Source organism: Pleurodeles waltl, chromosome 4_1 (assembly GCF_031143425.1).
Source record: "Pleurodeles waltl isolate 20211129_DDA chromosome 4_1, aPleWal1.hap1.20221129, whole genome shotgun sequence".
Taxonomy (NCBI): Eukaryota; Metazoa; Chordata; class Amphibia; order Caudata; family Salamandridae; genus Pleurodeles; species Pleurodeles waltl.
In genome coordinates, this window is record NC_090442.1 from 1,018,941,199 (window position 1) to 1,018,954,290 (window position 13,092).

Here is a 13,092-nt window from a genome sequence, read left to right on the forward strand (position 1 = left end):
GGAACCTGCCCTACTGACAACAATAACAATCTCTGACTTCCCCAGGTAAAGCCAGGAATAAACTCTACCTCCGTTCCCTGTATCTACCACCCTCTGATTTTATGTCACGCAATCAAGCAATATCTGCAGCACACGAGTCTGTGAACGCTTTTGTAATATAGAAGTGCCCATGGGTGCAGAAACAGGCACACAATCCTATAGCGTCCCAAGACCCCTTCTGTAATTCGACTCCAGTTATAAATTGGTGATAGTGAGATCCACCTTCACTCAGAAATGAAGCCAGCAATCAAACTAACATCATTGGCTGTTTGACCAACAGAGATATCTTTGCTTCAATGAAAGTGAATGAAAATTGTATGACTGGATGGAACAAAGAGCAAACACTTCCATTAAGAATGCCACCAGTGCTGGAAATAGTCTTAGCTCCTTTCCAAAGGGTCTTCCGCTGGGCTCTCAAATTAGTTTTTTACACAGACATTTTATTCACCACCCAAATGAACACTGTTGTAAAAGGATCTAACTCACACCAAACAGATCAAATTCAAACTCTAGAAGCTATTCTTGCACTACATTATAATATGCAGGACTACATGAAACCCATTTTAAAAATGCCCCACTGTCTCCCACTAGAAGTCAGAATCAAGTTCTTTGTACCATGCAGAAAACAGTCTGCAGCAAGCGCCAAAGACACCTACATAATCAGACTATACATTGTGTTTCAATCAGATACTTCCTTCAGTAAACTATCTGTCCATCTTGCAACTGGAACATGAGGTGTAAAAAGATTCAACACAGGTTTACGTCCTGGGAGTACTGAGTTCAATGTTAGCAAATGAACTACATGCCCTCTATGAGGGTACTAACTGAACACCGGTTAGCCAATCACAGGAATGAGTTTCAAGACCCCTAAACAGAGCTACAAGGGTAACCAGATGGCTCCTCTCTGTTGTGTACTGTTCAGAGCTTAATTTCTGCTGGTGATTGCAAGTGGTGGGCACTGGCTCTCATTTTATGGGACTAGGACTTCTTTATCATCATAACACTTTGATCATGAGAGATAAAAGGGCAAAAGGAGCAAAGAAGGTGTAATGAAATATAGAAAAACAGTGAAAAAGGGAGAAAGCAGGAATGAAAAACAGCAAAGAAGAGTGAGAGAAACTGACTGAAAAAGGAAGGTGGTGGTGAATCAAAGAGGCACGGGAGGGGATCAAGATGGAGTAGCCTTGGCATTTGGCAACAACAGAATTCAGCAGCAATGGTGGTGAGCTCTTAAGAACAACTTGCAAACTATGCACTGATGCTCCCAAAATCATCTAGTCTTCAAGCTACCAACTTAAATCACCATACCTAGAGAATTAACAGAAGTGACATCTGACAGTCAGCCCAGTATCTACAACAGCCAATATACTACCTGGACCACACTAACAATGGCAAATTGTATCTCAAGTGTAATCACCACCGGATCCTCACTCTTTAGGCCAGATTTACAAAGATATCACAAAAAACGCATCCCAGCAACCAAAGTTGTTGTGATGCATTGTATAAGAGGGATCACGCTTGAAAGTGCCACATCTACTAAGATATGTCACAGTCCTTCCCTCTCCCCCGTGCTGGTGCACATTAAGGTTGCCTAGCACCACGCATAATCTTCTGTACCACAGTGCAAAGGAGTCTGCGTCATGTCTAGCATAGGTTTTGAAGGTTACCGTTCTAGTACAAAATATTATGACTAGATGAACTTTAAAACTTTTCCCACTTTGGAGGTGTGCTATAAAGAGCATCACACATGCAAAATCTGAAAATGTTTGCAAAATAAAGCATTTCTCCTTTTTATGCCTGCCTCAAAGAGGCATTGTTTTTTGGTGTCAAGCCCTGTCAAGTATTATTTATTGTCTTTCATCAAAAACCATGAGTGGTTGAACTGTAATACCCATGCCACCCATAGAATGTCCCCTGACATGAACTATTGTGTTACTTTCAGGCAACTTTCCAGCGCAAAAGTAAATTCAAAATAAACATTTTGCAGCCAGTTAACATGACTACAGTGACACAAACCGGCACAAAATTACCAGAGGGTAGAGTTCAGTTTCTACAGTTTACAGGTATCCCTTTCTTTTTCTTTTGTGACTGCACACTATTTGTCCATGTAGACAAAAGAGATCAACCATACGTTCATTCTGAATCTCGAAAGGAAGCCTTAAAACTTCAATGGAGTACCAGCATATCAATAGTGCTTTACTTACTGGTGGCTGCAGAATAATGGCAAGACAATTGTGCTTTACAGCTAGAGATTATGTGGATACTGGTGGGGGCCTGGTGCATGGACATGGTGCATTTACATGCTGAGCCTATGAATAACTGGAAGAGGGTTTCAGATCCTACGCGCTGAGGCATATGGATCACTGACATTACAATAGTTCTTTAAGTGTGAGATCTGTGGAGTATTGTTACAGTGCTGGTGCAATACCAGCAGGTGAATATGTATATTGCCTGCATCAGAATGGTGCTACATTCTGGTGGTGTGCAGATTACTTGCATGGCAATGGTCTTTCCATGCTGGAGTAAATGTACTGACACTGTGCTAGTGCTTCACATGCTGGTGGAATGGATGCAGACACTGGGATGGTGCATGTTAGGCTAGGATACATGGATTACTTACTAGAATGGAAACAAGTGATTTAAATGCTGGATGCTTCACTTTTCATGGTGAAGGTGCTTTACATGTTGCATGTATGTGTAAGGCCAGGGTGGCAAGGGTGCTCTATATGCTCTCATACATGGGTATTATTGGCACAGGGATGGTGTTTAACATGTTGGGAAACTGCTCGGCGATGGTTTTGACACAACACTTGGTATTTTACATGCTGGGAGATGGTAATGATGTTCTAGATGAGTAAGTTATCACTTTGGCGTAACTTCACAAGGCGTCCCCTCCCACACATGGGTCATACTAGTGAACTTAGTTCAAGACAGCAGCGCTGAATGTGAAGGATACATCATTGTAGCCCCACAAGACACTCTTAAAAATGTAATTGACATAGAAGTATTGCTCGCTTTTTGGGTTAATAACAATCCCATACAGGATCAGGGGCACCATGGAAACAGCAACAACTTCATTTCATTATTCATATTACCATACATATAGTACTAAGAAGAATGAAAAACTTTTATGTTAAAAGTACGTAATACTACAGAAAGAATGTGATTTCTCAGTTCACCTAAAACAACCAAACAGCCAGGAGACATGTTACAAGTGATAAAATAAAATAAACATTTTCAGCATTGCTAAAATGTCATAAAAATATTACCTAAAATCTAACACCCTATTGCTTATTTCTATGCACCATACCCTGAAAGCATGAAAGGCAAAGAAACGTGCATTCCAGAGTTTCTTAGGGAGTACGGATGCACTGCAAACCCTGTTGACAGCAAAGGCTGTCTTTATAAGCCTAGGGGTGAAGACAGTGTTCACCACAAATGGGAAACACCTACTGTGGTAGCAGTCGATCGGTCTTCGTCTGGGATTGAGCTCTATCAGCTTCAGGTGAGATGTGTCATCTGTAAAGTGTGCTGGCAGTCAATGAGACTGTCTGAGTCAGAATACCGGGTGATAATCCGGATGAAGGACCTCTGTAACTAGTGGGCTAATGATGGCCCTTATTCCTAAATCTTTATCAGAAACTGGAATGTGCATGCTAGATTGTGAACATCAAAGTATATGCTTATGACTTTGGAGTTTTGGACATGTAGTGGAAAAGGACATCAATTCAGAGTACACTCCTTTGACCCAGTATCTATAGGGTTGTTATGTATCCTTGACTTTAGGAGGAATCAACATTTGACCCAGATGAGTTTGTATTGATCACTTAGCAAACAACTGAGCAATGTCATGTTTCTTAGAAAGGATAAGGTCTGGCGACAATGGTGCTATCATACAGAGACCACAATTATTCTTCAAAAATAGGGAACATGGGGCCAGATGTAGCAAAAATCCGAATTGCGACTTGCAATTTGCGAGGTTCCTGCGACTCGCAAATTGCAAGTCACAATTTGGTATGCAGAAAGGTGTCTCAGACACCTTCTGCAACTCGCAATGGGGTCGCAAAGACCTACCTCATTAATATTAATTGCGAGTATGGGCACTCACGGGGATGGTGGCCTGCTGGAGACAGCAGACCACCATGTCCGTGACTGCTTTTTAATAAAGCAGTTTTTTTTTTCTAAGTGCAGCCCGTTTTCCTTAAAGGAAAACGAGCTGCACTTTGAAAAAAAAAACGAAACCTTTAGTTTTGGATTTTTTCAGGGCAGGTAGTGGTCCATTGGACCACTGCCTGCTCTGAATTTTTTTTTTTTCCAGTCACAAAGGGAAAGGGGTCCCATGGGACTGGGTTACCATCCACTTCAAGTGGATGGTAACTGCGATTCCATATGCGACCGCTTTTGCGGTCGCAAATGGAATTGAATTGCATTGCGAGTCGCAAATAACACCCCTTCCTATTTGCAAATCGGAAATGCATTTTGCGAGTCGGATCCGTCTCGCAAAATGCATTTCTGCATACCGGTGGGGCTTTTGCGCCCCGCAAACGCCGTTTTTTGCTGTTTGCGAGGCGCAAATCCTTACCTACATCTGGCCCATGGTGATGTCCAAGGGCTAAGATTGAGTCGGAGCCTAGATAAGATGGAGACTGACCTTTGGAACTTTACATCATTTTCAGTTCTGGGGATTGTGGATTACTGTCTTGATGACAGTGTTTTAGAGACTAAGGGACGTTTGGATTGATAGCATGCGGATGATGTGTAACAAAATATGTGTATTAATGCCTGGAAAATATGCTTTCCCTGCACCATTATTTTCAAAATGTACGTTGAGAAGAGGTTAAAATGGGGTGGAGGTTACCTGCACTCAAATCATCCAGTTAAGAGCAAGCCTGCTCTACACATCGTTAGTTATTGGAAAATGTCACAATGACACCTACGGAACTGCATGTAAAACATATGGCATTTTATCTAATTTCTTTGAACATCCTACAGAAAAAAGACACCATTTAGATCTATTACTTTTAAAATATGCTGAGAAAGACAACCTCTTCAAACTTTCCAAGCAGGGTGGGTGCATTCACTTCGTTCCCACTCTCAATGCAATTCAGGATTGAAATTATGCCCCACTTCCATCACTTCCATTTAAGTTCACTTGCCTTCACTGACATGAAGCTAAACCCACAAAATCATCTTTCCTGTTTTTCACACTAGTGATCTACCAGTTTCTTCCCTGTACCATAGCCCTGGCAATAATAAGCATCTCTCTAACATTGGCACATAGCTCACAGCCTATAAGCATCTTGCTTGACAACAAACAGTAAGATAAAATCATCATGTCTGATAGCACCAAACATCTCTACTGACACCAAACCCTCATCAGCACACCACTATGCAAGGAAATACAATCAATCTCTAGCCCTACTCTGTGGCCCTTGCATGCAACCCTACTCTGATACTTTTCTCATTGTAATCTTAAAGGCAACATTCACCTCCTGAAAACAATATCACACAGTTAATCTATCAATGTATAAGATCTTAGTGTTTGCATTCTACTTTGGTCAGAGCAACCCTACTGAGATACTTTTCACTCCAGGCACACAGTCTCAGATTCTAAAAGACTGGCTAGCCTCCTAAAATGCCATTTGGGAGCATCTATTCTGCACAGAAAAGCAGCAATGTAAAGTATTACACATCCTATGCACGTCCTGTTTTGACGCTGCCGTCCTGCAGACCATGTGCACATCAAAAACCTCTGAAGTTCCACCTACATCTAAATGCAAAATGCTTGACTGTTTATATTTCCTTTCGGGGGATCACCTTATCCCCAATCACCAAATCTGCACTCCTTCTTCATGCTCTAATGAGAGTCCCTTGTGCAAACCTGTGATCTAAATCTGTACTATTTTTGCAGGTCTACATTTATGATGTCCATCATGCTTGCTACCTGTTCCTTGAGCATTCAGCCCTTAACCAATTTTAACATTCTGATCCATGCTATTCAAAATCACGTAAAAACACAAGTACGTATGATGTTGAGGTTTTTTTACACACATATACAAATACACAGAAATCTTACAGTTCAGGCCGTGGCATTAGGCTCGCATATTCCCAGATCCATTTTGGCATGACCTACAGATAGGTAAAGTGGGGACAAGGCATATCCTGCACCAAGCCCCATTACATCCCAGCCCACCTGCTCATGGGATAAAGTAATAAACCTTTGGTTCTGTGAATAAAGAGCTCTCACTTTCCATTAGAATTAAAATATAATACCTTATTTTTCACATCTGCCTACATCCCTTACCCTGAGTGACCTGCACAAAACCTTGCCAAACAAAACTAAGCCGAATGCACTAAGATTCTTCCAAAGATTTTGAAGACTCTTCAAGCAGAGCTAAAATTATTAGCAATCACAATTTAATTAAACCTTGTATATCTTTGCCTTCCTTTACAGATCTGCACAAAACTGACGTTACTAAATGTAAACAAAACATTTTGGGGGTCATTCTAACCCTGGCGGTAAAATCCGCCAGGGCGAATGACCGCGGTAGCACCGCCAACAGGCTGGCGGTGCACCGCTGGGCATTCTGACCGCGGCGGTTCAGCCGCGGCCAGAAACGGAAAGTCGGCGGTGTACCGCCGACTTTCCGCTGCCCTTGAGAATCCTCCATGGCGGCGGAGCGCGCTCCGCCGCCATGGGGATTCTGACACCCCCTACCACCATCCTGTTCCTGGCAGGTCTCCCGCCAGGAACAGGATGGCGGTAGGGGGTGCTGCGGGGCCCCTGGGGGCCCCTGCAGTGCCCATGCCAATGTCATGGGCACTGCAGGGGCCCCCGTAAGAGGGCCCCCAAAAAAATTTCAGTGTCTGCCTAGCAGACACTGAAATTCGCGACGGGTGCTACTGCACCCGTCGCACCTTCCCACTCCGCCGGCTCCATTCTGAGCCGGCGTCCTCGTGGGAAGGGTGTTTCCCGCTGGGCTGGCGGGCGGACTTTCGGCGGTCGCCCGCCAGTCCAGTGGGAAACCCAGAATGACCGCCGCGGTCTTTTGACCGCGGTACGGTCTTCTGGCGGTTCCCGCTTGGCGGGCGGCTACCGCCGCCCGCCAAGCTTAGAATCACCCCCTTTATGTGTCTGCCAAATTCTGAGCAGATTTACTAAATACCACCACAAATATAAGGCAATCCAAAAATAAAGTTTCTCTGAAAATGCTACTTGACCATAACATTTAAATATTTAAAATCAAAAAGACATTGCAAAATTGTATTTGTAAATTTCACAATTTAGTTTTACAGTTGGGCATTTCCACGTCCAAAAATCAACATTTCTCCTGAGAAAAAGGCACTTTTTTCACCTATCTGGGGTCTGCTCATAACCCCCTAAAGTTAAAGAGAACCTATAATGTCTTCCCAATTTGTCCCAGAAATGTTTTCTCAATTCACTGAGATAGCGATTTCAGCTTAAAATTGCAATTAAAGATGGTGAAAAATATAAATCATATTACTCAACATTTCATATTTGATTAACAGTGACTTCAAAATTACTATTGCAACCATCAAAGATACAATTTTCTACCTCATTTGACTCTAGTTTTTGGCTGTTTATTTAGAAACTACTTTATGGACTTCCGCAAATTCATGAAAGGATCACAAAATGGACTAGCTGCACATCTTATGCAAGCTTCCAGAGGGTTTCGCTGTGTGTGAAACAATGTCCTCTATAAGGGAATTAACATGGGAAAAAGTCACTTGTGGAACCCACACACCCTTTATGATTTTTAAATAGTTTCAAAGATTGTCAAATACCCAGTGAGGAGCCCTGGGTTTTGGTTACATTTCAGCTTAGGACAACTTCATGCAGTTTCATCAAATAGTGCCAAACTTACTGAAGATCCAATGGGAGTGTGATGTAAACGTTACTACAGGGTCACTAACATGTAGTATTATATTTTTAACAAAGTAAGAACACAGGCTGATACTAAGGCCCTCATTACAACCCTGGCGGTCCGAGACCGCCACGGCTGTTTTGGCTGAAGCACCGCCAACAGGCTGGCTGTGCTGCCCGGCGGTAACAATCCGCCAGGGCGGCGCTGCTTGCAGCACTGCGCAGGGGATTACGAGTCCCCCTACTGCCAGCCTTTTCCTGGCGGTTTGAACTGCCAGGAAAAGGCTGGCGGTATGGGGAGTCGCGGGCCCCTGGGGGCCACTGCACTGCCCATGCCACTGGCATGGGCAGTGCAGGGGCCCCCTGACAGGGCCCGTGCAACTTTTCACTGTCTGCATAGCAAGACAGACAGACAGTGAAAAGCGCGACGGGTGCAACTGCACCCGTCGCACGGCCGCAACACCGCCGGCTCCATTTGGAGCCGTCTCCCATGTTGCGGCCCACATCCCCGCTGGACCAGCGGGGATGTCATAATGGGCACAGCGGGAGTGCTGCCGCATTGGCGGCCGCACAGCGGTTACAACTTGGTGGGGGCGGTTGCCGCCCACCAATGTTGTAATGACCCCCTAAGTCTTTATTCTTGTGATTTTGATGACTGGGTTTAACTGTACCTAGTCTCAATCTTCACACTACTTCCCTTAAAGTAGGTTTAACTCTTCAAACATACTCAAACACAAGGTTAGCGATGATTGGGAGGGTACATTTCTACTGCAGTCCAAGTGCCAAATGTCATGGATTCTAGGGGATAGTTGCAATCTTCCCTTTAATATTGTTGAGTGGTCACACAAACTCCAGGGAGTAGAGTGAAAGGCTGGCTTGGAGAAGCGTCAAAAGATAGCAGTATCACATTCCATGTGTTCCTTGCTGAATATCAGGGTTGTCAAGGATAAGACAAGTGCATGTACCTGTTTCATGTATTTCTTCCTTCCCAGTGTAAGACGAAAACACCTGACCAAAGAACTGGTATTGCTGTTCCCGGAAGTTGTTCTGCAGATAGTCCATTAGCATGACGTAGCCAGATTGCTGCATTGTCATCACATCACAAAAATATTCCAGCTGAAAGGAAAACAGGAAATGTATATGACATATTAAAATGAACTTCACAATGAAAAGAGTCTTTCTTCGAGATTAACAAAACATACTTTTCAAAGCACGTGACAGCCCATAGCACTTAAACCCTGATTCCAAATATAGAGGATTGTTCTAGTCCCTGAGCAAACAAGAGATTGTGGAGGGATTGGAATAGAGGGAGCAGAATTTTCTATATCTCAATCTTTGGGTGTAATCATTAAACAACACCTGCAACTGGGGGTATGGAACTTTGCTCATCGACAAGGAGAAGTCAGGAACAATCATCTGCATAGCAATAAATCATTCAAGATTTTCGGTTCAGTCAATAAAAGGGAATTAGTGTGAGTTAATGGGTTTTATTTTCAAAACTTTTAGCATTTAGCATTTCATCTGTTCATTCATTAGGTATTAACCTTTACATTTCTGCTTTAAAAGTTTATAAAATCCATCAATCGATATTTGATCATAAAATGGAACAAACTATTTGTTTGAATCACAGTTAATATAGTAATAATACAGCACACGTGTTCAATAAAGGAAAATTCCCTATTCTAAATTAAGTTGAAATACTGAAAGAAAAAAGATTTCAGTTCAAATACCCATAAAGAGTACTGATGGAAGAATCAGTGTGCAAGCATAAAGCCTTTGCATAATAGCCTGGAAAATATTCTCAGCTCAAAGATATCAGCAGACAATTCAGTAAAATCTAAGTAAGGCAGCCTCTCATGAAGAAAAGGCATCAGACCCTCAAAGGCTAGTCCCCAGTCAGGGAGTGGGGGATGGAATCCTACACTACTATAGGAACACACACTATCATAAACACACAAATGCCATGTTGCAACATTATTTTCTTTCTTTTCCTGAGTTCTCCAAAAGAATATCTGTAAACTCCTGAGAATAGACAAACTCCCCATTTTCTTTTACAGGCACAATAAACTTTCAGTCATTGAACCTTGAAAAGTTACATTGTTAATGTTTTGTGGTTCAAACAGTTCTTCCCATGAATCATTTTTCCTGTCACCTCCTCTTCACAAGTGCCTATTCACTACCCAACAGAAGGCCTCTGAAAAAGTGCAGCATTTGAAATAACGAGAAAAAACATTGTGTGCAAGCAACTATTAAGGTGAAAAACAAGCCTTCCAGTGTTAATACATTATTTTTCAGTTAAAATGGCATTTACAGTTAGGCTAACTTATATCAGCACTTTTATTCATTTGCAGGCCTATAACATTTAAGGATGATTACCTACTACAAAGTTACATTTGGCATCTGTGTTACTTAAACTTAAGCTTTGCACATTATTAACGTAAGCATTTAGTTTGAAAACAAAATTCACGTCAACAGAATTATTAGTTTTGCCATAATGACAGCACACAGCACTTTTCCTCTGATACATTTTGGCAGACCAAAATAAAAGGAAAACCCCATTACATTTGAAAAAATGTGCAATAAATGTCTCTTTCTACTGGTAATTACCCCTTCTCACAAGCCAAACCAGAATCAGGGTTTTTACAGCACTCAAAATGATTCCTCCTGGTGAGTCAGTATTTACAATGTGAGATCAATACCCTCGAATTACACCATATTCAAAATTCGTGCTTTAGGCTTGCTTTAGATCTAAAATGAGTCAGCCTACCTGGCTCTCTGAAATTTTAACGGTGTCCTTAAACACAATCCATTCCACTGTTTCTGTGCAGGGAGGTGAGGACAGGGAGCCATTATAGATGAAATATTTGTCTGTGTAGTTTGGCAGGAGATTGAGCAAAATAAACATTTCCAATGTTGCTTGTTTTCCTGCAAAACATGATATGTTCATAAACATGATTAGAAATTAATACATCAAATAATTAGCAAATGCTAAACAAAACCAATGTTTCTGTGGGATAGAAGCTGAATGGCTCTTGCAAGTAATGGTGAATGCATGATGAACACATCCAACAATGCCTCATCTCTGGCCTGCAGTGACATCAGGTTCAGAGAGTGGGATAAGGGAAAGGAGAGAATTCCTCTAATTCAAAGGGAAGGTTGGCATCATGTGACCTCCCTACTACTGTCATCACTTAGAAGCTCTTCTCAGCATAGAAGAGCCCCAGCCTCACAGGAGCTGACATGCCACTAGAGAGGCTGTAATGCCCAGCAAATTACAAGGTGTCTTTCCTTTCCTCATCCCCACAACGGAGTCACAAAAAATAAGAACAAAATGCTTTGGGCATGTTTGTAAAGGGGAATTATTTTTTCAAAATGTTTTTTTGCTAAAGGATTTTTAACTATAAAAGAATGCCAGTTGAGACCTGGGATTATTAAACTCCTGGAATTACTTATTGGACTACTGGTGCTACTCCTACGTGTCCCACTACTAAGGTCCCGATTAGAGTAACCCAGAAAAGTTGGAGATGTTGATCATACCCAATATGTTCCAGCACCACTGGGATCTGAATACATTGGGTGTCATACATTTCACCCAATTATGATTACTGCCCTAGACATGGGGCATTACATGTGAATGTTGGTGCTTAGTGCACCAAAATCCTCACATATTCTTTTTTATCTGATATTTTTACCCTTGCAAATTTTGAAGATTCAATCAGCCGAAATATATGAGGGGTGTGTGAGGATTATTGCCCAGCTTGTAATTGCAACATGCCCAGTAACAAGCGTTACTGCTCATATCGCAATTATTCGAGACAACCTTAATCAGGGCCTAATTGTTTTCAATAGTATTGGTTCCACAGCAGCTACAGACTGTTCTACTGCTACTTTTGTCGCTACTTTTAATGCTGTTTCCAGTGAATCTGCAAGTACTCTTCAAGAGGATGAGACCCCAGTTATGCCATTAAAATAATGGGGTCCTCTGATAACCCCTTTCAAAATTCTAGGAAAATGTATGTCTATAAGTAAGCTTCTCAATGTAGACACTACTATATGAAACTGTCACATTTTGAAATGCAGTCAATGAGTTGCATCAATACCCTTTCAAATGAAGGAACAAGGAACTATCTTTTGGATATGACTATGTAGGGACTGGATGTACATCATTATGAATTCTCCTCAGTCCTTTCTTGATGTTCCTTGTCAGGCCTCTAGTAAGTGTTTGACAAGTTTTGCCTCTTATTTTATATTACTATCAATAGTCCAATGCATCAAATTGCTGCACACTCTATAGAGGCCACAGGTTTTAGCCTTGGCATCTAAAATATTAAGGGACGGCTTAATTCCTGCCCCCCACCGCCCCTAATATTTGTTCACATCAAAATATTCCTTCAGTTTCTTAGCATATTTGTTTATTTTTGGCACCTTTTGCAATATTTTTGGAAATCACACTCTTAATCAAGAATTCCTTCCTTTTCTATAAAAAGTGGGCTTACTCTCCCCATTCTTCTTTTCCTTAATGCCACTCCATTTTCAATACTAATTGCAAGCATGTGAGTCTGTAGATGAGGCACATGTATCAATTACAACTGAATTGCTGTTCAAGTGTGGGCAGTCATGATTGCATCATCCAGAGACAGAAATCGAAGCTGGTGACCTGATTACCTACCAGTAAAAATGTTTACTCCATGTTTTCCTCATCACAGTCCTTACTCTTTGAGTGGGGACACAGACTGTGATGACAACGCCGGATGCGGAGGTAATGGGCTGATTATTTAGAATAAATTTTCGCTATACCAAATCTAAGGGCCTCATTACGAACATGGGGGTTCAGACTGCCATGCCAGCGGTGGCGGAAAATACCGCCACCGACATGGCGGTCTGAACCACTATTTTCTGAACAAGGGAGGACCACCACAGACGGCCCTCGCCACCGCCAGGCTACCGCCGACAGGCAGCCTGACGATGGCAGATTACTTTATCCGACAGGGCAGCGCTATAAACAACCCTTGTTCCTCCAGCCTTTCCCTGGTGGGTTCCCCTGCCAGGGAAAGGCTGGCGGAAGGGGTGCTCCAGGGCCCCCCCTGGGGGCCCCTGCACTGCCCATGCACTTGGCCTGGGCAGTGCAGGGGCCCCCGTACAGTGCCCCGTCACGCAGGTCACTGTCT

At 42.5% G+C, this 13,092-nt stretch overlaps 1 protein-coding gene across 11 annotated transcripts in view; it reads right to left on the bottom strand.

The window, feature by feature from the left end:
- PTPRZ1 (protein tyrosine phosphatase receptor type Z1) overlaps positions 1–13,092 on the bottom strand; it is a 572,466-nt gene that overhangs the window by 261,700 nt on the left and 297,674 nt on the right. For all 11 annotated transcript variants that reach the window (XM_069229904.1, XM_069229910.1, XM_069229908.1 and 8 more), the window contains exons 7-8: positions 10,692–10,849; positions 8,890–9,040 (exon numbers count right to left, since the gene is read on the bottom strand). In XM_069229904.1, the coding sequence (XP_069086005.1) occupies positions 8,890–9,040; positions 10,692–10,849 (309 nt within the window). The remainder of the gene's footprint in view (positions 1–8,889; positions 9,041–10,691; positions 10,850–13,092) is intronic.